Below are 22613 nucleotides of genomic sequence, written 5' to 3'. Positions count from 1 at the left end.
CTGCTGAACTCGTGACTTTGCAGTCTGACCACACCAGACTCCCTTTAGCCATTTAACAAGCTTCTGCCTTCTTCTGACTTCCAAACTCTCCAGTTTTCCTCCACTTTTATTATAGCTGTCCCTGTAATGCAGGTCAGGTGCAAAGGTGCTGAGACTCATTTATTCCTTCTGGTCACTGATGAACTATGTGAAGACTGGACTTGGACAAGACAGATGTGAACTCTGGTCTTGTCTTCATCGTTTAGGGTACCTGGAAAGGTGCAGTGTCAGCACCATCTGCATCCTCCACTGCAGGACGCTCTTTGCAGCCAATGTGTCATCTCAAATCAAGTTTCCTACATCTGCCTTACAATTAACCTTTCCGCATCATCTACAACTTATTATATTTGCCAAATTTTAATAGGTATTTGACCATTATTGCTCATTTTAAAAAAACCCACCAACCCACATCTATTTTCTTAAAGAAAGTACATATAAACTGTAACTGATACTATTTATTATCTCCGAGAACAGAAGGCAAACAAATTCTGGGGTAAAAACTCGTGCAACACTGTGGGACTCAACACCAGATGTGGTTGCATAACAGACATAAGCAGATATATAGATGTGAAGCATCTACCTTATCTGTCCAGATTTTCCATTGGTTTGCTGCTATAATACTAATTTTAACATGAAATTAAATTTTCTATAACCGTAACAAAATTCATTAAAGAAAACAGAAATGGATGTTTCTCATGAAGGCTCCAACATGGCACGCAAAGTCTAGACTGTGACACAATGATGCATTTTCCTTCTTCAAGAAGTAACTGTGTTTTTTTGATATGTCACAGTGGGGCCAAAATACTCCAACTATGGGGCCAAAATAAGCAATTTCCTTCCTTCTTAGTACTGCAATTTCACAGTACTGCAATAACAAGAGAGTGAAAATACAATAAGGAAAACAGCTCTGGCAATACTTTGGACTGAAAAATTTCTCACAACGTACTCCAGAAATTTGAGTGCTCAGGTCTATTCCTCTATTCAGAAATGCTTAAGAGACTCCATACTCATGTATTAAATAACAAGTGAACTATTGCATTAAACAATTAAAAACTTCGGAGTGAGACTAGGCCTTATGGTTGCTATAGTTTCCTGAAGATTTATTTTTTAAATAATCATAATGACAGTTACCTACCATTCTTGTGTAATTCTTGTTTTGAGCTCAGGAAGAAGAAATTGTCCATGGAAACAATAGATGGAAGAAATATTTGAAAAGATGCCTGTTATCACTTCAGATGAAATACCTGCTTCTGACAACTTAGTGCAAAAAACCTGCACGAGACAAGACAGTACCAACATATATTTATGAACAACAATCCCAGACACGCTGGCTTTAGATGGCAAGATTACAAAGCTGACTGCCTTATAATAGAGCTACAATTTTTGACTTCTGGTAGTCAGTCCTTGGGGTCTTTAGGGAGGTTCACAAAACGCAAGCCCACTGTCAATTAGGATTAGACTTATGACTACGGGCCATAGAGGTAAATTAGAAAAATCCAAGGGGTAAGTTGAAAAAATATTGAAACTACTGAGAAGATCAGACATCTCGTATTCGGGAGTGCAAGTTGTAAAGAACAACCAGTCCCTGAAGAGCACTTACTCCTATTTATGTGAAGCAAAATAAACCATGTGATTATTTTGTTTCTCTGTGGGAAAAATTACACTGTACTGAACAAAAGGGAAAGACACTCCCTCAATTTCTAATGGCTTGAAACAGTCTCTACTCATCCAAAGCAAACTTTGGAAAGTCTTCCATAGAAGTCCTAGAATTGTATGGTAGAGGGCTCTGCAAGTTACAGCTTCTAACAAGATTTCTAGCAAGGTAACTATTTTCTTCTTTTTTTTTTCCACCCTCATTTTGAAAAAGTACTTGCTTAGCAATGTGACTCATCCTCATTTTTTACCTCTTTCCTACACACTCTTTTTTTAAATTTTATTTTAAGATAATTATGGAAAGGCCTGCATCGTGTAGACTTACCTCAATGTTTATGTGGAAGAAAGTTCAGACTCATCACACCAGTTTTACTTTACACGTGTAAACATGATGGACAACAGTTACAAAACACAGTGGGTAAAAAAAAATAATTCACTCTGAGCACATGGCTGACCCATGTGGCCTGATTTTAGAAAAACTCAAACCTCTTGCACATCACAGAGCAATCATGGATTTCATCATTCTTCAATGCCTTCAGCACCCCTGTGACTTCCTCTCCATGTCCGCTCAGGGAGGAACCAAATGCTGATGCTGTCTGTAACTTGGGCTGCTGCTTTCTTATTCCTCTTTCTGACATCCTAATCTTTGGGTTCTAGCTCAGGGAACCCACTAGCCAAAAGCTCACCTCTGGGACCCACAGCATGCAGCCTGGCACGTAAACTCCATCTCCCAGCTACAAACAGCATTTTCACACTATTGGGCTGTGGGCTAGGGGATAAACAACAGACGTCATTGCTGCTCACAGAAAAGAAAGCAGAGTTTATTCAAAACTGAATTACCTGGTCCAACAGATGGAGTCTTTTAACATAAGCTTCTTCTGTATGGAGCAGTTCATTTGCGATGTTGAATAGCTTTTGTGGCTCTGTACACTGAAAAAAAAAGTTACAAATAACACAATCAATCTTCACCTACAAACCCAAGTTTCATCAACTGTTCTTTTTTCCCTTTTCTCAGTGGGCCAAATTCCCTGCCAGTAGAGAAGCCTGAAGTGAAGGAGGTTAACACATTTCAGAATCTGCTCCGCATCCCTCATTAAAGGATCAGTTTGCTCCAGAGACATCTTTAAAGCTATCTGCTGAAAGAGCAATTAGTAATGAAGTCAATGGCTGCTCAGGACATCACTTTAGTTCATTATGGTTTTCTGTAAAGAACCAGAAACATTATCCAAAACTGGAAATGTGCCTGGTCTATTTGGTAACTAAGGCACTAGACTGTAAATCAACTCTTCTCCTTTTTGGATTCAGGTCCTGTGACTAAAAAGAAAACAAGAAACAAGACCCGTTTGGCCACAGATTTCTCTCTCTGTCCAGCGCAGCATTTCTATGGCATATTTCTAAGATTTTTTTTTAGCTTTACACACCTGCCAATTCCCTGGAAAGAATTTTCAGCAATGTAACCCAAGTCACTCAGTGAGGTCTTTCATTAAAATCATTTAAAAAAAAATAAAATGAGAAAGCACTAATTAAAAAAACTCGAATGCAGTTATGAAGCACTGACTTTATTCACAGTTTAGCCAAAGGCTACATAGGCTCTTCACTAAGTGCTCAAAAAGAATTCAATTATTAGGACACAGGCTTTAGCTTTTGGACAAACTCTAGATAGCTTTCTAAGGGTCTAGAGTTTAAATGCCATATAACCAAACCAAAACTAGGGTCCAGAACTAAGGGCTGGCTGGTTTGTGTTTGGGAATACAAACACCCAAAAGGGACAGCAAGGACGATCAACTGTAGAGAAATTTTACAGGGTTGGATCTGGAAATAAAAAGACAACTGCATTGAAGGTGAGAGAGATGTATAAATGATTAACAGAACAGAGAGCACCAATGGTGTGCAATTATTCACTATTTCTTCCATTTCTTCAAATAAAATTACTGAGGTGCTGCTTCAAGACCAAGAGCGGCTCCCTTGATCAGCACATCACTGCAGACAGTAAACCTTCCAGCAGGTTCACAAAAGGACCAGACAAATCCATGGAGTAAAAGCTCAGCTGAAGTCTATGAAACACGTGGGGTTGTTTCCAGTTCAGGAAGCACCTGGGCCCCTCACCACCAACAGCTCTTTCTATCCCCAACGTCGACCTCTATGTATGCACTCACTGGCATTTGTGGCAGGCACTTCTGCTGGCCACCATCAGATTGTTAGAAAACGTATATTAAATGCTCTCTTGAAGCTTCTTCAACATCATCTTGGTTTGTTTCTAAACAAAGTCGATGAGAATAATTTCAATACATTCCCTCTCCCCCATTTAGGCAAACTGCAATAGAATTCAAAGACTGCAAGGACTTTTCAAAGCTAGCCATGAATTCCAACAAACCAGACCAACACTTGTCGTACATGAAATTAGGTACCACTTAGCATGAAGTGCCCACTGCTCCGTGGTATAAGTTACTAACTGAAGGGAGGTGAATAGCTTTTCTGGATTTGAAACAGCATCAGTCTTCCTTTAAAGCAATCCGTCTCTTTCTAGGCACAAACCTGGAGACGGGCAACCACGCCACGAATAAAGCTTTGACACATACTCTGCTTTACCCCACTACTCAAATTATTTCAAGCAAACCCCAATACTCTTTTAAGCGATTCTAACATGCTACACAACACCCTGCTCCATTAATTCATGTGATATATATTAATACTTAGGGGAAAGCAAAAAAATATAAAAATCACAGCACAACAAAACTTGTTACAAGCAAATCATAGAATCATAGAATCACAGAATGGTTTGGGCTGGAAGGGACCTTAAAGATCATCTAGTTTCAATCCCCCTGCTGTGGGCAGGGTTGCCAACCACTAGCCCAGGTTGCTCAAAGCCTCATCCAGCCTGGCCTTGAACCCCTCCAGGGATGGGGCATACAACATATGACAGCTTATAATGAAATGCAGTGTTCGCCAGTCAAATTCCAATAACTACAAAGATCTCTCATTGAGAAAGAATTTATTTGCCAGTTCTGCTGGGTGGAGAGAAGCACCCGAGTGAAAGGCACTGACATAATCTGGCTGGCATGCCAGCCACCAAGAACATCCTTTGACATGTTTGAATTCAGAATTTGAAAAATACTTATTTCCAACAAAATACATTTGTTCTCAGAAGTAAATCTTTACATAGCGCAGGCACTTTTTAACCTCCTGACCTTCACCATCTGCAACTCAGTTTATATTTCCAAAAAACTTGCTGACATCTGCTTAAATACCAAACAACGGCTGAACAGACTCTCAGCTTGAGCTCAATTTTAAAGAGCGACTCTTTCTTCAGTTGCTGTTTCTGCTAGTGGTAGAAATAGGCATGTTTTCCAGATCAATCTGCAACACATTTGCCTTGCAATGGACATAAAGTTTTAAATGAAATAGTAGATTAATTAAACATGAGGCAGTCCCATTCTTCTAACCTTATTTTGTGCCACTGCAGGACAGCTTTAACAAAGCCTGAGCCATAATTCAGTTCACTGTGAACGAGATATTTCATGGACTATGTTTCTAAAGGAAAAGTAAAACAAATTTGCAAACTCAAATGTGGATTATATTCCTTACGGAGGAGTCTTATTTAAGTCTTTATGTCACACCAGTGAAGCACACTGAACCTTACTAATGAAGCCCTGAAAAAAACCACGCCATTTAAAAGGCACATAAACAACACAGAAATGTAAAAATATCTGTGGTTTTCCACCCTATGCAGATTTTAGGCTGCTCAGTTCTTGTAAATTTTTCCTGCTTTGCCCAATGCACTTGCCAACTGACTGCTTGGCACGGCCATGGCACATTAGGACCAACAACCATACGTACAACCGTTCCGCAGAATCTTTTTAAAACCATTTAGCTGGTGGGGTGACAAGCAAGGGAAGCAGTAGGTGTTGACTTCATGACACAGGAAGCTCTCTCCAGTGCTCGAAGCAGCAGTCACACAATGCTCTTTCACTTCTTTGCAGAAGGTTCAAAAATTCATTTCCAGCCGTAACTGTCCATAAAACATCTTAAAGAAAAAGGAAATGCCAGCCTGAAAACAAACAGAACCAGCTTCTCATCAAGGTCAGGTTCACATGTGTAGTGGGAATGCGTTCACACCTCAAATACCCCGATCCCAGCCAGAAATGGGGGAATGGTAGGTGCTAAGCTGATTTGTGTAAGGAAGCGGCCGCGAGTGCATCACGGCTTCCTGCGAACCCACTCACCGACCCGGTTGGGCACAGCATACCTGGGCCACGGATTCACAGATGCAAAGACTGACTTGGCTATCACGAAAAGCAAATTTGTTTAAAGTAAAAAAAAAAAAAAAAAAGGGGTGGTATGAAAAACTTGGGCAATACCCTGCAGCAACTATTTTTCATGCAGCTGGTTTTGCACAATCATACTCGCTTAGCATCTCTATCACAAGAGGCTTTCAGTGAATCTTGCAAGAAAGCTGCTGAGATATGGCTTAGGTTAAAATCATATACAGTTATGCTTTAAAACCACACCAGTCACCCTCAAAAGAACACAGAAGGTCCCAGAAAGATTATAGACAACCTCCTACTCAAAAATGATGAAAACAATATGCAAAAGTTATTCTATGCTTGGTCATCGTCTCCATTGTATTGAGATCTCATTTTCCTCAGGGTATTTAAAAAACAAAAAGATGATGAGAATGTATCTCATTTTTCTTAACCAGCATTATGACTATGACCTATGAAAATTTTTTTTCAGAACATCCATGGAGATAATCTTACCCAAAGGTCTGACCTGCAGGACTGCAGGCCAAACGTTCCAACACACACTGTACAATGAAATCAGAAGTGAAATTCCAGCTACGCACAGGCAGAATGGAAGCGTGTGTCAGTGACTGTAGGAAGCTCACGTGGGACTTCATTATTACTATTTTACCCAGCAGGAAGCAGGACAGATGGAGAAAGGCATTTTTTGGTGATTACTAATGAGCACATATTACTCTCAGTGAAAAATATCCAAATAAGAAGATATGAAGAAGTGTTAGCCATCTCAGAAGCATTACTCTGTTGCTCCCAGGCAGTTGGCAGAAGCCTTGGGTATATGACTACAGAGCATGACAGCCCCTCAGTCTCACTTTTATATCTTCTTTTTTTTGTACCCATCAAGGCTAACATAACCCAGTTCTTGGGGCTCCTGACATTTTCTTGATACATTATCAAAACTAATAAGCTCCCATTGTTAATTTTCATTTGGATAAAAGATAACTGGAAATCCCAGTAAATCACTCCTGAGAGTTTAAAATATATTCCAATAATTGTGTGCTAATAGTGAGACCTGTTAGACCATGCTGCAGACTCCCAAAGGAAGCCACATCACACTGCAGAACTAAACCTAGGCTAAATAAAGCAATCCGAGTCATGTATAAGGCAATGTTTCCTCACTAGCCATGGGATGTGTGAAAGCTTGGGTCATGGAGAGAGAGATATCTCAAAGAGAAAATTAGAGAAGAAAAAAAGCAAATCCAATTTTTTTCCTACTTATGTTTATTCATGAGCTTCACTTAACTTGATATCCTAGGAATTACTGAGCCATCATTAAATCATTCTGCAGCTGTACTTTTTATGCATCCTCCTCCAACGATAACAAAGCTTTCTGGAAACTTGCATATTTAATGAGTGCTAGGTAACTCCGTCGTGCAGCTGCAAACCCTGGTACTACTGATAGGAAGGGGGAAGCAGGAAAAAGACACTGGCTCCCCAGACAAAGCCTTCTGGAGGAGTTGAGGTCTCCCCAGCTCTCACGGCAGCAGCTGCTGCCACCTGAACTTTCCTCTCTTCCTTCCAAACAGGGCAGGTACCCTGTTTTCTGGCAAATTACCAGTTTTCTCAAGGGTGATGCGAACTTCCAGCCTGAGAATGACCACTGAACAAGTCATCTTCGAATTGCACTGGCTCTCCTGGCTGGAAGCCCTGGCCCTTTACCCTAACACTTAGTGCCCCAAATCTGCAACAGAATCAACGGGGAGAGTGGGAAAATGCTGTGGACACCTAACACACGACATCCCCAGAAGAGGGCACAATCCTTACACTGCAACTACAGAAGAGGCAGCAAATCTCTAAGCCCTAACCTTCCACGTGGCTGCAAAAACAAGCTAACTTTGTGTAGCTTGGTCAGTGTCCAAAATGCCTTTTTGAAGGTGAAATCAACTCAAAATGCAAGGAGAATTGAAAGCATTACATAAATGCACTTCAGGAAGAAGAGCAGCACAAGAAAACAAAAAAATCTTACTCTAGAGACCCCTCTCTTTTATAAATTCACCAAGCACGCTACGGAGAAGTATGACCTTGTAACTCTATGTTTTATCAGCACTATTTCATACTACACAGATATTTAACCTAAGGACAAGACTTAAAAAACACCAATCAAAACTCTAATGTCTTACAAAAGATTGGCATCTATCAGCAAAGCACTTCTTAATCATATGTTAAAGTCTTCTGCTTGGGTTTGCCACAGTTGGTTTGATACTACATTCCTCGTCCAAACAGTAAATTTAATTACCAGATTAAAGATTTTTTATTTAATTTAATGCATTATTTTCTTGCTGACATGCTGCAACTAATAGACAACCTTTTAAATAGCATTTCAGTTGCACAAATGCACATGCATATCTATTCTGAATAGAAAATAACTGAAGTATTTCACAGGGTGTGCATGGATGTATAAACACATGAAGGAAATCCAACAGCAGCAGGCGAGAAGCCTTGCACTGTCGTAGTGATGCTGCCCATCCGAGATGTAAACAAGCTTTCACCTGCAGACTACTGAAGAGACAGCAGATGTAAATGGATGCATTAGATGTTGCGTCAATAGATTCTAACAGATAGACGTTAATTGGAGTCTCCATCACTAAGATGTTTCCTGCCGACCCCCCCATTAAATTCTTGCATACAAGATAAAAGACAGAGGTCTCCTTTGCCAGTACAGACCCTGCAGTCCTGCTGGATCCCCTGACTCATATTTCCAAGGATTTACTCCTTCACAAGCCCAAGGCAATCTGCACCACAGCCTTCCACGCCCAGGTTCCTCCTGAATCCATATAACAGAATCACAGAATGATTTGGGCTGGAAGGGACCTTAGAGACCATCCAGTCCCACCCCCTGCCATGGGCAGGGACACCTCCCACTAGCCCAGGTTGCCCAAAGCCTCATCCAGCCTGGCCTTGAACCCCTCCAGGGATGGGGCATCCACAGCTTCTCTGGGCAGCCTGGGCCACTGCCTCACCCCCCACACAGTGAAACATTTCTTCCTCACATCTCATCTCCATCTCCCCTCTTTCAGCTTCAAACCGTCCCATCACCCCCTGATGAAGAGTCCCTCCCCATCTCTCCTGCAGCCCCCTTTCAGCACGGGAAGCTGCTCTAAGGTCTCCCCGGAGCCTTCTCTTCTCCAGGCTGCACACCCCCAACTCTCTCAGCCTGTCCTCGCACGGGAGCTGCTCCAGACTCTGACCATCCTCATGGCCCTCCTGCCAGGAGGGACTGAAGAGTGGCACAGTGGCAAACAAGATCACATCCTCCCCATCTACAGCAAACAGTCGGGTTTGGCCAAACAGACCTGGTTCATGCAGCCCTCAGTGCTGCCTACTCTGCTCGGTCCTGTCCTCTCCCCTCTGACTAACCTCCCGCTAGCACCTGGCGGAGCTGACACTACCAAATTTGCAAAAGGAGCAGCAGGGCAATGAAGCACTGGAGAGTCCCAGGCTCCCAAAGCAGCATCTGAACGGTGTGAATGGAAGGTGAGTCCAGTCTCACCAGGCCGAGCTCGAGATAAAGCAGCATGAAGAATGGCAGCATAAAGCAACGCACTCGCAAGAGAAAATCTGGGGCTGTTTCACACCTTGCTGCGGGTGTGTTTGCCTCATCAGGCTGTCTTCTATTCTCGGAGAAAAAGGAGACACCACAGAAACTGTACTGGTCAGCTCTGAGGGACAGAACGTTTTGCACATCGCATTACCTTCATGCAGTTTTCATCACTGTTGAATAGTCACTAGCTGATCTGACCCAGAAGCTACTGAATGAGTTTTAACTGCCGCATTTCCCAAGGGACAAGCTCTTGACATACACAAATCAGGATATATTTGGTGATTTCAGCAGAAGCACTAGATTTGCACAAACAGAGGTGTGAACACCACAGTTCACTAGCTACAGTTCATTAGTTGCTGGTGCTCATCACATTATTTAAAAAACCAAAAATGCAGTACGTTAACTTTACTGTCATGATGGCTGGGAGGGCAGAAAGGCCAAAACACCCCCAAACACAAAAAAAACCCGAACAAAAATAAGTGGAATATTTGGCAGACATTTTGCTCAAACCATCTTCTGTCTTCTTTTTCTGGAAAAATCCAACCGATTCTATCATCACTATTTCTAAAAATAACTGTCTTGATAAACAGATAATCAAAGGAATCTGTCATTAATCTTATTCAGCGGCAGCAAATACACAACAGCCTGGACTACACTCCTGTGGATTCAAGAAAAATCTCTACTAGCTACAGTTGCCTGAAGAGTAAATGGATATAACTACCCTCAAAACAACTTCTTTGCACTCAAAAGCTGTCACACCAGTAGAAGTACATGCTTTGTGTAAAAACAAAACAAAACACAACAAATCGCTGTTAGAAGCAATTTCACCAAGCATGTCCTTCTAGGATGCAAGGCCCTGCGAGATACACTGCCCAATGAGCCCCAAGCATATCACAGAGCCCCAGTGAAAACAACACGATCCAACTACCAGAAGCTGAACCTGGACAAATCCAAACAAGAAACACAAGGTGTGAGCTTTTACCTACAAAACCACTTAAATTTTAACAACTTATTCTGGCTATGATGGATTATCTTATATGAAGCCTTTTAAATCAAGACTGGGGACCTTTCTAAAATATACTGCCTAGGTCAGCAACATGTTGCAACCTGCATCAAGCAGGAAATTATAATGAGTGTCACAATCCTTTGACGTAAAACCAACCAAACAAAAAACCCAAGCAATGTGTGAAAGTGATGCAAGGGATCTCCGGCCAGAGTCAGGAACTGGTTTCAGAGCACTTAATAATGACGAACAAACTACCTTACCTTGTTTACATCCAAATATTCTAACTTTGGCACTTCCGATGTCTCTTGTTCCTCACTGCTTCCTTCATCAATGTCACTGTCTTCATCCTGTGTGGAGTCTCTCTTCTGCTCCGCACAGGAACGTTTGGTGCCCTTTTTGTCATGTTCCATCTCCCCCAGGTTCCCAGCCATGCTGGGCTTCTTCTGCTCTGCACCGTCTTCGCTAGGGAAAGTTTCCCCAGCCACGCTACAAGAAGGACTGTCGATGCCACTGTCTCTGTTGGGAATTTTCCCATTACCGTTCAGTTCTGCAGTTGAGTCTTTATTGCCAAGCTCTCCAGAGGGCTCGTTGCTCACAGTCACAGCAGTACAGCCTTCGTGGCTTTTGTTATCGGCTATGCTTAGCTCTTTAATTTTCATTATGTCTGTGTTGGACAGATCCGCGCTGCACGGTACGTCTGGCTCATTTTCCTCCAGTTCACTTTTTTCATTTGTGGAAGAGCTGCTGGAAGCCACCATGTCACAGTCACACGAGCTTGGCTGTTTGGATGAGTCCAGGCCAGGTTCCATCTTAAGAGCCAAATTTAGCTGGTTTCTTTGAAGAATATGTATAGGTTGCCTGCAGGTGAAGAGAAAGGACCACAGTCATTCACATTAACAGAGGTGCCAAAAGTGCCCTGAAAGAGAGAGGGCCTGATTATCATTTGATTCAAGTTGTATTTCTTGCACCCCCCTTACAATCCTAGGAGGCAAGTGTGTGCACGCTGCTGTAATAACATTCATCCAACAACTCCAGACAAAAACACACCACTCCTAGCTGTAACTTTGATTGAAATGGCACCACTAGGATCCTGGGCCTTTAATACTCCCCGTGTTGCCTTAAAGAACCTGGTTTGAAGGTTTGGGTGGGGAGGAATCATCTTTTAAAAGAAGCATTTGTTTGTGGGTTTGTTTGAACAGGAACTCACATTCTTCAACAGAACAAAGCCTTTGGGGCAAGGTATTTTCTGCCAGAGAGAGGATGTTTCTGAAGCACAAGAAGGCACTACTTTTTCTTTTCAAAAGACATCTTACCAGGTGATAATACACTCCAAGGCACAGTACGGTGTCTCTGTCTCCATCTCCCTCTTTACGAAAAAAATCACTTAGCGCTATCAGGTAGATTTGGTCTTCAGAGAGTTTTCGTGTGTTTGCAAAAATGAGCTGGCTTTACAGCAAAACACATAGATTTTATCCTATTTAATGCTCTTACACATAAAGTTTCAGAGGAAATGCTGTTCTCCATGATGTTGTGTCACAGTACCTTGCGATTTAACTCTCCCCTGCCTCCAAGAAGCAAGCTAACAGTATGGCTGCCATTGACTGAATCTTAGACAGAAAACTCAATTATTTTATATCAAGTTCCTATCATGCAAAAAACAATCCTGACATCAAGTCAATTTACTTCCAGTACTGGCCTTGCAGTCCCTGAAGGGGGCTACAGGAGAGATGGGGAGGGACTTTATACAAGGGCATGCAGTGACAGGACGAGGGGCAATGGATTTAAACTGGAAGAGGGCAGATTTAGATTGGATTTTAGGAAGAAATTCTTCACTGTGCAGGGGGTGAGGCAGTGGCCCAGGGTGCCCAGAGAAGCTGTGGATGCCCCATCCCTGGAGGGGTTCAAGGCCAGGCTGGATGAGGCTTTGGGCAACCTGGGCTGGTGGGAGGTGTCCCTGTCCATGGCAGGGGGTGGGACTGGATGGGCTTTAAGGTCCCTTCCAGCCCAAACCATTCTGGGATTCTATGGTTCTATGACTCTATGATTCTGCTGAAAGCAGACTCTGAGCTACTTGTTTCTGGTAGAACACTTAACAAATTCAGCAGGTCTTAAGCTCCTTAAGAATGTCTGTATGTTACAAACTAGAAGTTGCTGAAACACATGCTTTTATATATATATATATAAAACCCCAACATTGTGTGGTCAGTCAAGTTTTGCATTTCCAGTAGAAAACATCCCGAGAGCAGTTTCTACATGATAATTACAACTGTTTTCAATTGTTGTATTCTAAGTTAAAAATGCAGAGAAGGGAGATTAGAGCAGATATCGCAAAGCCATATTTACCTAATGCTTTCAAATTTCTCAATGAGCGTGTTGACTCCTGCTGATATTGGTATTTCTTCCTCTCCAGGCGCTAAGCTCCTCGATGACTTTGGATCAGCTGGCAAAGGTCGAGAAGGTGCAGGAGGAATTCTTTCCTGCCCAGGTTTGAGATGGACAGGCTTAGGAGGTACTAATAAAAGAGAGGGGAAAAAACAGGAGGATAAATCTCCATCTTCTTTATACTAAACTGTGAACAAAATCCAAACACTCAGTGCAGAACGAGGGGTATCCATTCTTTCACCATCCTTTATGAACGGCACAGGTGCAACCCAAAATTATTTCTTATGCCAAAGCAAGCTGCAGTACGCTAAAGAAAAATGATGGGCTTCTATTTTGTATTTCTACAGCCGTATCAGACGTGTTAACGAACCGAGCAGCTCGCAGAACTTTACCGCTTCCTTGTTACCAAACAGGATGCACAGCTCACACTTCGTTTTTGCAAATGCGTTCAACCATCTCAAACACCCTAACGAGTTTCCCCTCCCATGACTTTTCAAAACTCAAGCACTCTGTTGAAACACTTGTACTGGGAAAAAAATGGGGGGAAAAAAAACCAACCCAAACAAAAAAACAATCCCACTGTGGATTTCAGTGCCTTGTGTTTGCTTGGTCAAAAATGCAAAGGCAGAACATAATAGCTTTTCTTCCTTTCATTCTCCCTCCCCCATTTCTTCTGTGGTGTAGTCTTCATAAGTTTCCTTCCTCTTTTGGTTCTACATTGAGTTATAAATGATATAAATAAACACACGTTGGAAGAACATATACATTCTGCTTGAGGATTCTCTTGGAGGCGAAGGTACAAAGTATTTACTGTATTTTTTAAAAAGTGTAATGTAATGTAAATGTAATTTAAAAAAAATTATTCAGACCTTATATTGATTGCAGAGTAAATGGTTTTGGAAATACGCAAGCAGTAACCCATGGCAACAGGTTCATGTGCTGTTATAGTTTCATACAGTGAAAGCAACCTCCCACAGGCAGACCTGCCACTAGAAGGTAGGAAAACTGACCCTGAGATTACCCCCAAAGTGCACGCTGATTGCAGCAGCACTGCCAAGCATCCCCTCCAGTCTAGACTATCCAAAGACTTAACATATTAAATGAGGAAACTCTAAATACATGTTTTATTAAACAACACTTTCAAGAACAATTTATTTCAAGCATTTTCAACTTTTAAATGCTCCATATGGCACATCAGCGTAACGTGATTAACACTGTAATGGAGCTTTAATTAGCAACTGTTCTGAATGTAATTTCAGGGTTACTTGCTTTAGGAGGCTAAATGGAGGCATATGCACCCAAAAAGCCAATTTCTGGTGTCCCTACCCTGCAGAAGGCTCGGCATCTGTTCTGAGCTCCCCATCAGCCCAGATGTTCTCCCTGCTCCAGCGGATGGGGAGCTGCTACGGACAGTCAGTGATAAAGGACTGTGTAAAGAATTTTCGAGCTGCAAGTATAGGTCAGTTTTAAACTACCTACACTACTGAGTTTATTTCAGCACCAAAGAATAAAATCAAATCTTCTAAGGATTTGAGCTTTAATGGGACACTCCCTCTAAAAGGACTGATTTGCCCCATCTCCAAAACCATCTGGAATTGCTGTCTTAAAATGAAGGTGTTATAGTTCAACTTTGAAAACATCACCACAAAACCTATCTCACACAGGAATAACAGGTAAGCAGGAAAAGAAAATCATCTCGCATATAAACGGGATAGTGGAGCTCTACGTTTTGTTCACCAGGTTTTCTCTTGCAGACCGTGTGATCACTGAGTGCCCAGCCACACTTCTCCTGGTAAAAACAAAACATACAAAACAACCTAAAAAAAAGTATCCACGCAGCCATTCGGCGCATCTAGCCAGAAGAGGCAAGCTCTAGGCTCTCTACAGAAGGTGCATAATGCAGCGGGCAGACAGGCTAGAACCTACCCCACATAGTTTCAGACTGGTCCACAACACTCAAAAGTTCACTTAAAAAAAAAAACAAAAGCGCTTACACCAATAGCACTGGGTGTCACTGCTGTCCATGCAAATATTTTATGTCTTTGCTGTTAAGGGACTCCACCTGAACCACCTGAGACAACACACTCTGCACTGGACAAAAAGGGAGGAGGAAAATACCTTTGTTAGTTTTGAATTTTTATTTTCTGAAATAATTTTGAGAAATAGAGACAGAAGCAGGGAGGCAAAGCCGCTGACCTTACCAAGCACTACTTACGAAGCAAAATTTCAACCACACAAGATGTCTGCTCCAGAGCCTACACTCAGAACTCACACGGAAGCAGAGTTACATAGCACAACACAGACTTTTAAACTCAAAACCATTTTAGACCTCTACGGAAGAGTGAATGAAAGATGTGCATGCTAAAAACACACAACGCTAGATGAGCTCAACTGTATGGGTGCCCTCATCGTCGGTACTAAAGGAACAGTTGGCCCTGGAAAAAAAGTAGGTGCTGCTGTTAGGTAGGGATCCAGGATCCAAAACAGGAACCCCAGCAGAACTCCTGCCCATGTTCTGAAGGCACCTTCCACAAGTCCTGGCCCACGCTGCTGGAGCCAGCCACTGTTTTCTTGCTCCAGGTCCCAGCCACAAAGCACAACCGTGGATGCACCTTCCAGTGCCCATGCTCTGTGACATCCAGTGACAGGACAAAGGGCAATGGGTTCAAGCTGGAACATAGGAGGTTCCACTTGAATATGAGAAAAAACTTCTTCCCGGTGAGGGTGACAGAGCACTGGAACAGGCCGCCCAGAGAGGGTGTGGAGTCTCCTTCTCTGGAGACATTCAAAGCCCGCCTGGATGCGTTCCTGTGGGATCTGATCTGGGTGTCCTGCTCCGGCAGGGGGATGGGACTAGATGATCTTTCGAGGTCCCTTCCCATCTCTAACATTCGTGATTCTGTGATTCTGTGCTGTGCACAGACAAACTGGTGGAGGAAAGAAAGCAAGCAAGCTGCATGGAAGAGACATTAGTATTATGGAGGACATTTCAGGTGGCACCTGAAGGCTGAAGCCACGCGGTGGCACAGTATTTCCCCAGTCCTCCTCCTCCTCAAGGTTTTACATAGCAGCCCACGGCTGTTTGGAGGAGGTAGAAACCAAGACACAAAATCTTTGTTGCAGAAGGAACAAGTCAAATAATGAGAAGCAGCAAGACAGAATTACAAAAGAGAAAGGCAAAGTTAAATATGTGGGAGAAGGTACAGCCCAGGCTTGGCCTTGGGTTTGTAGAACAGCAGGGAATAAGGACCCTTCCCTCCCTGCAAAAGCAGCATCTCAGCCTTTGCATCACTTCAGCCCTGCCAGCACAGGAGTTTCTCACAAGTGCCTCCTCTACAGCCACGCAAACAGTCAACACCCATTTATTAGTGACTTGATGGAGGCATTTCCATCCACCACCCCACCAGTGGTGTGGCTGTCATGACTCGCTGGGAAAGCTGAGAGGATGTAATGAAGAGAAATTCAAGTGGTGTGAGTCCCACCTGCAGGTTTACTTACTTCAGTTAAGGCCCCTTGACAAGAAGAGACCTTAAAAACTACACATGATGAAGCAGATGATGAAGGGTTATCCCCTGGGAAGTGGACACACTCACAAAAAGAATAAATGACCCAACAGCACAGCCGCGGGTGGGGGCAGAGAGCTGCTCCCAGAGCCTTGGGTAGTGATGCCAGCACATCCCTCCCAACAGATCAACCAGAAACAGGCCTTAACGAGTCATGCGTGTAGCTCTAGGGAGAAAGCCCCAGGAAGAAAGGTTCTCGCATAAAATACATCAAAAACTGAGGAAAGATTTATGTCTGCTGCAAGGAAATGCACCACACTGTCACAACTACTTTTTTTGGACATGGCCACCAAGAGGAAGCAAGCATGGTTTACAGGAAAAATGTCAAATTCAATACAGTCAATTTAATAAAAACAACTTTTTAAAAAAAAAAAATATTTTGATTATTTCATTTTCCTGGAGAGGTATAGAGTGTTTTCTTTTCTTTACTGGGTATACAACCCAGACAGTAACAGGAGATCAATGAACTATAGAAGCGAGAAAAGCCATTTCAAATTTACAAAGTCAATAAAAGCGAAGAGAAAAAAAATTGCACCATCTTCCCTTCCTTCGAAAGTATTGTACTTATTGCTCTCTACTGTCCTATAAGCTCATTGCAGATACTTGTTTAAGGTACTTTTGTTATAAAGAAGTAAAGTGAAATAATAAAAACTTTATTTAAAATTTATGACAAAGAAGTGCCTTTCAGGAAAGTGACTGGCACATCCATGACCAAGACTTGTACTGCTGATTTTTAGTTTTGGCTGACTTTGCTCAGTCTGAACAAACCTTAGGTGGCCTGATTTTTGAGTATTGGGTATTATGCAACAGTCTCTCATGGGAATTTTCATTGGGACTCCTGTTTCTTGTTGGACTACTTTTCAGGGACATCAAGAAGCCCAACAAACTGAGTTCTGTCAAAAAAAAAGTATTAGCAAGAGTAACTAGCCAAGAAAGCATTTCATCCTTTTCAGAGCATTAACCAGCCAGTAAGATACACTGACTTCTTTGTTTCTAAGCTTATGGCTGTAATGGGAGAGAGAGCTTGGATGTGTGGAAGCAGCAGAAAGAAGCAGCACTACCATCTCACTGATACATTAAACTAATCTACTTGCGTAACTTTGAAGCATGATTTGAATCAAGCTAAGTCCTCCAACATTTCTGAAATACTGACATATAAAAACCAGGCTATGTCCTCACTAATTGGGCATCAGTGCAATCAGTACAACTGCAAAGGATCTACACCAGCTGAAGTCATTCCATTTCTTACTGAACAGGTACTTCTGCTATTCCTTTTTATTGTTAGCATTGACAACACTCATGGAACATTCATGAATTAAACCTGGACAAGCAAGACCTCAGGGTGAAAGCTCCACAAACACACAAACCTCCTGAGATGTTTCAAGCATGATCTAGTATAGAATCACAGAATCACGAAATGGTTTGGGTTGGCAAGGACCTTAAAGCCCATCCAGTGCCACCCCCTGCCATGGGCAGGGACACCTCCCACTAGCCCAGGTTGCCCAAAGCCTCATCCAGCCTGGCCTTGAACCCCTCCAGGGATGGGGCATAATTTAACATTTAAGCTCTACTTCCAGAATCAGAAAATGCAATGCTTTCTTTGCAGTGGTTCAAGGCTGAATGCATATCAGAAGATTGCTTTTGTTTTGGGAGTCATTTGAATGGGGAGAGGGTGGTGGTGCAGAGGCTCTGTTTGCACCCTAATGGTCACCAACCTATCTTTCCTCTTTTCCTCACATCACAATCACTGTCTATGACATGGACATGCTTCTTAAAAAAAATGTTGGTTTATGAACTTCGTATTTTCTTCAGGCTCACCCTCCTTTGTTCCAAACACCTCTCAAACGATATGTTTTCTGCATCCACAGTTACCTTACGGCAAGCCCTCATTATATACCATATTTTAACCAACTCCACACAGCAGGGGGTGGGAGCAGTGGAGGCACTTAAAAAACTGACATTCCAAAGAGAAACCACACGTTGATGGAGAAAGAAAAACAATTTAGCCCCTTTCAGGAAATCCACTGCAGCCTGTTTTTAGCATTCAAAAGTTTTAGGGAAGAAAAGCCTGGGGAGGCCAAAAGACCTGCCTGGAGAGCAGCTGGAACATGCTTCTTCCCAGCTTCTCTTCTACCATGCTTTGGATTGCCACCTATGTGACTGAGTCAGGCAGGTCTGTGGAATTACCACTGCCCATATGCTACCCTTGCACGTGCCTGGTTTAGCTTCTATTTCTTATTTTTAAAATACATTCATTCCATTTAGGCATTTCCTGTTGCTACGCATAGTTCTTACAATAAATGGAAAACAGCCCAGGTTTAAACAATAAGCTATTCTTACCTAAAGACTTAAAAAAAAAAAAAAAAAGAATGAAAGCAATATTGCTAAATTAAACTTACACTTCACAGCTGCATGAGGTATAACAACAGTACAGGAAATATAAATTGACAAGTTAAGCAATCAGTTATTCCTGAATCAATTTCTTCTTGAAGGCTTCCCCAGGCGGTTATCTAACACTGGGAAAAAACGAAGATAATCAAACCCTACCAGCTGTACTTGAACCTTAGAACATAAAAATAACAATTTTGCTGTGACCTAAAATTAAAACAATTCATTAAAAAAATATTACACTTCACGTGCGATAGAAGCTTGTACAATTGCTAGAAGGACAAAGCCACTTGCCTTGGGGTTTCTGCAGAGGATGCATTTTGGCCAGTGGAGTTTTGGTTTTGGGCTTCCTTCCAGTCTGATGGATACATTGCGCCGGGCTGATGTGCTGCCGTTCCCCACACGCTTCCAACACCGGATTGGAGTCAATGTGACATTTGATTTGAAAAGGAGAACAAGGGCAACCTGAGGGAGGGGGGAAAAAAGGCAATATTCATTTCATTCTGTTAGTCCCAAAGAAAATCCGTGCTACTTCTAGAAGCGTATCACTCATCCAAGTTCCCGAGAAGAGGGAAGGGGCAGAAGAGGGCTGAGCCATTCACTCACAAGTTATTTCAACCACTAAATCCAGCTTTAATAATCATCTCAAACTGTCTGACTGGTAAGACAGATGGAGTTTTGGTAACCATATCTTCTTCACTATGAACACCCAAAAAAAAAAAAAAAAAGACGAAACATAAAAGATAAAAACAATTTCTAAGGGATTTCTCCAAACAGAAATACAAGTGCCCAGGCTTGGAACATCACGTTATTTGGTAAAATACACCTCAGTTACATGGAGTTAGAAACGGGCCCCGTGCTGGGGGGAACAGCGCAAGTGCCATTCCTTCAGGAGATCTAATCATTCAAGCTGCATTTAACTGCTATTTATTATTCCTCCTTACATAAAATATTAATACTCCTTCAAAAGGCTCCGGACTAGAAGATGCCATTAAGATATGATCCAGTGGGAAAACAGAGAAAGAAGTGATTAACATGTTTGTTTGCCTTTTAATTTAACATTCTTGATTCATTTCTGTAGGCGCTGTGGGAATAAACCCATATATTCACTTTAACATAGTGGATACTGAATTTTTCTGATTTGGGTTTTTTTTAGATGTAGCCTACAGCTACATGAAATCCCCATGTCAGCCTCACTACTGTGTCATGAGAGGGAAAAAAAAAAAAAAAAAAAAAAAGAAGAGTTTAGAAAGGACTGTGGTTTAAAACGGCTACATATGAACACATGAATATATGTGCTTCCTGAGGAGCATACTAAAGAAGTGGAAAATGTATCTAACGTAGGAATTTGAACACTAATCCATTAAAAAAAGGCAAAGAAAACATGACAAACATTCTTTCCATATTCTCATTTTAAAGTAGACTATCTGAAATTACCAGCATCTTGTTGGAGTGAGAGGTGACCTGCATCATGTAGAAAGAATTCATCTAAACGCGAAAAATCAATCTTCACCTTCCCGTGATGTGCTCATGGATGTGGCACTAGCTTCACAATGCGACTGCTCTTGGCCAGATTTATATTAAGACAAAAAAACTGAAATGACAAGCACCTCTATCCACATCAGCTATATTATCCTGGGTTTATACTAATGGTGTTAAATCAGGATGTGACCTTTTGAATAACGACTTTGAAGCCTGAGCTGTACAGATGGCTTGGGAAGATTAGCTGAGAGCTAGCCTCAAAACGCAGAAACTTTCACAGTGATACAGATTACAGATTTTTTTTTTTAAATAAACATAAAATATTAAACTCAGTTTTGCCGACAAAAAAGAGATTCAGATGACACAAATCTATTTACTGATCTCTGCCACCCAAATATACAACCCCTGAATCCCTCAGTGTGGCTGCCAGTTGCTGCTGTTGAAGCTTCATTAGCATTTCTACCGCAAAATCTGCTTTTCAGCAGATTTGAGACCAGCTATTAAAACATCCTTCCAGCTGAAACCAGGAATTTTTAAGTACTAGGTTTTATTCAAATATAATTTCACTTATCAGGAAAATGCAGCGAAAGTAAGAGTGTATTATTAGAGCAGATTAATAGATTATTGCAAACACATCATCACAGAAAGAGCTTCTGCAGAAGCCTGGGCTCTGGGTACCGAGAGCTCCCTGTGACAGCAACAGCAGCGCTGCAGTGGGACAGCTTTTCAGAGAAAGGAATGAGACTTCTTCCTTATTAACAGTAGCTCAGCACAGCAAGAAATTAAAATAGTGCACAAGGGAAAAGCTCTAATTCATGGAAACATAAAGGGCAGTGTGCAGAAGGCAGAGCTCGGTGTTCCAGCAGGCATCCACCATCCCTGGAACGCAATCCAGCCACGTTGTATTTTCCCAAAAATTACTTTAACGATCCAATTCTAAGTGGACAAATCTCTGCACCTACAGCAGCTCTGGAAGACACCTCTAGCTGTGCCATGTGGGTTTGATCACAGAAGCATGGCACCAGCCTCGTCTCTGGCGAGCGCCAGGGCCCCAGGCGATGCTGGCCATGAGCGCAGTGCCCCCACGCTCCCCCATCCTCGCACCCTGGCGCCGCATCCCTGGCGGATGCTCAGCTGGGATCAGCACAGCCACAGGGACTGTCTTGCTGGTATAATTTTTAAAGTTTCAAAAGGCACTAAACCCCAATTCGTTTTTCTTTCCTACTGAGATTCATTGTGAAAGCAGGTCCGACCACCTTTCTTTCTTACTGATAAGAAGAAGAGCTGGTGGTTACTTGCTTGCTTTCAAGGGCACGGCACCACCAGGCACCTTTTTTATTTCAAGGCTAAAAGCTCTTACGACCTGCTTATGTTACTGAAAAGTAGAGTGCTTCAATCCTTATTTTATAAATCCAGACACAAATTTTTCTCTTCTGTGTAATCCTGTCAAACAATCAAGGCACAAGATCCTCCACTGGGAATTACTCAACAAATGCATCCAGCTTGCCCGAAAGCTCTGAACCTGGCTCTGAATGCTCTAGGGCTTGTGCTCAGAGCCATTTGCAGAGTAAATACTTTGTGAAGCCTTCTGCTATTTCCCATTAAGCAAGATCTGATATTAAAACAAAAAAAATCATTTTTTCTCTAAAAATACAGTATTTTATATCATCTTGTATATCGCATATATAGGTTACTGCTGAAATATATCACTGTTCACCTACTGCCCACATCGAACTCATTTATTGATGGACATCCAAAGAGCAAGTGGGCACAAAGCAGAACAAAAAAAATTGATAAGTAGTTGAAAAGAAGAGGAACTTGGAAAGCCACAAGTGCCTTACACACCAAATGTAGTGCTGGCTCTAAATCAAGAAAAATACGCATGGGTGAAGCCACAGAAGTGGCTTTCATTCTTTTTGATTTAGTTTAAGCCACGATGGTTCTCTCTCTTCATCTCTGATGTGGCCCCTAAGGGCTGCTTTTTCCACACAGACAAAAATCTTTTCCCTACCTATTTTTTCAAGTGCTATAAAATGATCTGTGAAAACAAGATTTACTGGATTATTTCACATGGAATTCTCTGAAAGTAAAACCACAGTCTGCTGAGCGCGCTCTAGGGTGCTCCTGGGCATGGAACACAAGGGGGACAACATAAATAGGGTCGAGGAAAGATTTCTTCACTGCAAGAGTGATCAGGCACTGGAACAGGCTGCCCAGGGCACTGGTGGAGTCACCATCCTTGGAGGGGGGCAAGAAACGTG

The 22613-nt window shown here is 42.2% G+C and overlaps 1 protein-coding gene across 1 annotated transcript in view; it reads right to left on the bottom strand.

Moving 5' to 3' along the window:
- Positions 1-19329, bottom strand: part of FGD3 (FYVE, RhoGEF and PH domain containing 3) — a gene marked incomplete at its 3' end in the record, with an annotated part of 34432 nt that extends 15103 nt beyond the window's left edge. The window contains exons 1-6 of the mRNA XM_010076071.1: positions 19165-19329; positions 12881-13049; positions 10831-11395; positions 7356-7376; positions 2533-2613; positions 1175-1311 (exon numbers count right to left, since the gene is read on the bottom strand). Coding sequence (XP_010074373.1) covers positions 1175-1311; positions 2533-2613; positions 7356-7376; positions 10831-11395; positions 12881-13049; positions 19165-19189 — 998 coding nt within the window. The remainder of the gene's footprint in view (positions 1-1174; positions 1312-2532; positions 2614-7355; positions 7377-10830; positions 11396-12880; positions 13050-19164) is intronic.
- Between the last annotated feature and the right edge of the window lie 3284 nt (positions 19330-22613).

The sequence above is a fragment of the Pterocles gutturalis genome, unplaced genomic scaffold (assembly GCF_000699245.1).
Source record: "Pterocles gutturalis isolate BGI_N339 unplaced genomic scaffold, ASM69924v1 scaffold9663, whole genome shotgun sequence".
NCBI classification, from domain to species: Eukaryota; Metazoa; Chordata; class Aves; order Pterocliformes; family Pteroclidae; genus Pterocles; species Pterocles gutturalis.
This window is presented reverse-complemented; position numbering and strand designations above follow the sequence as displayed.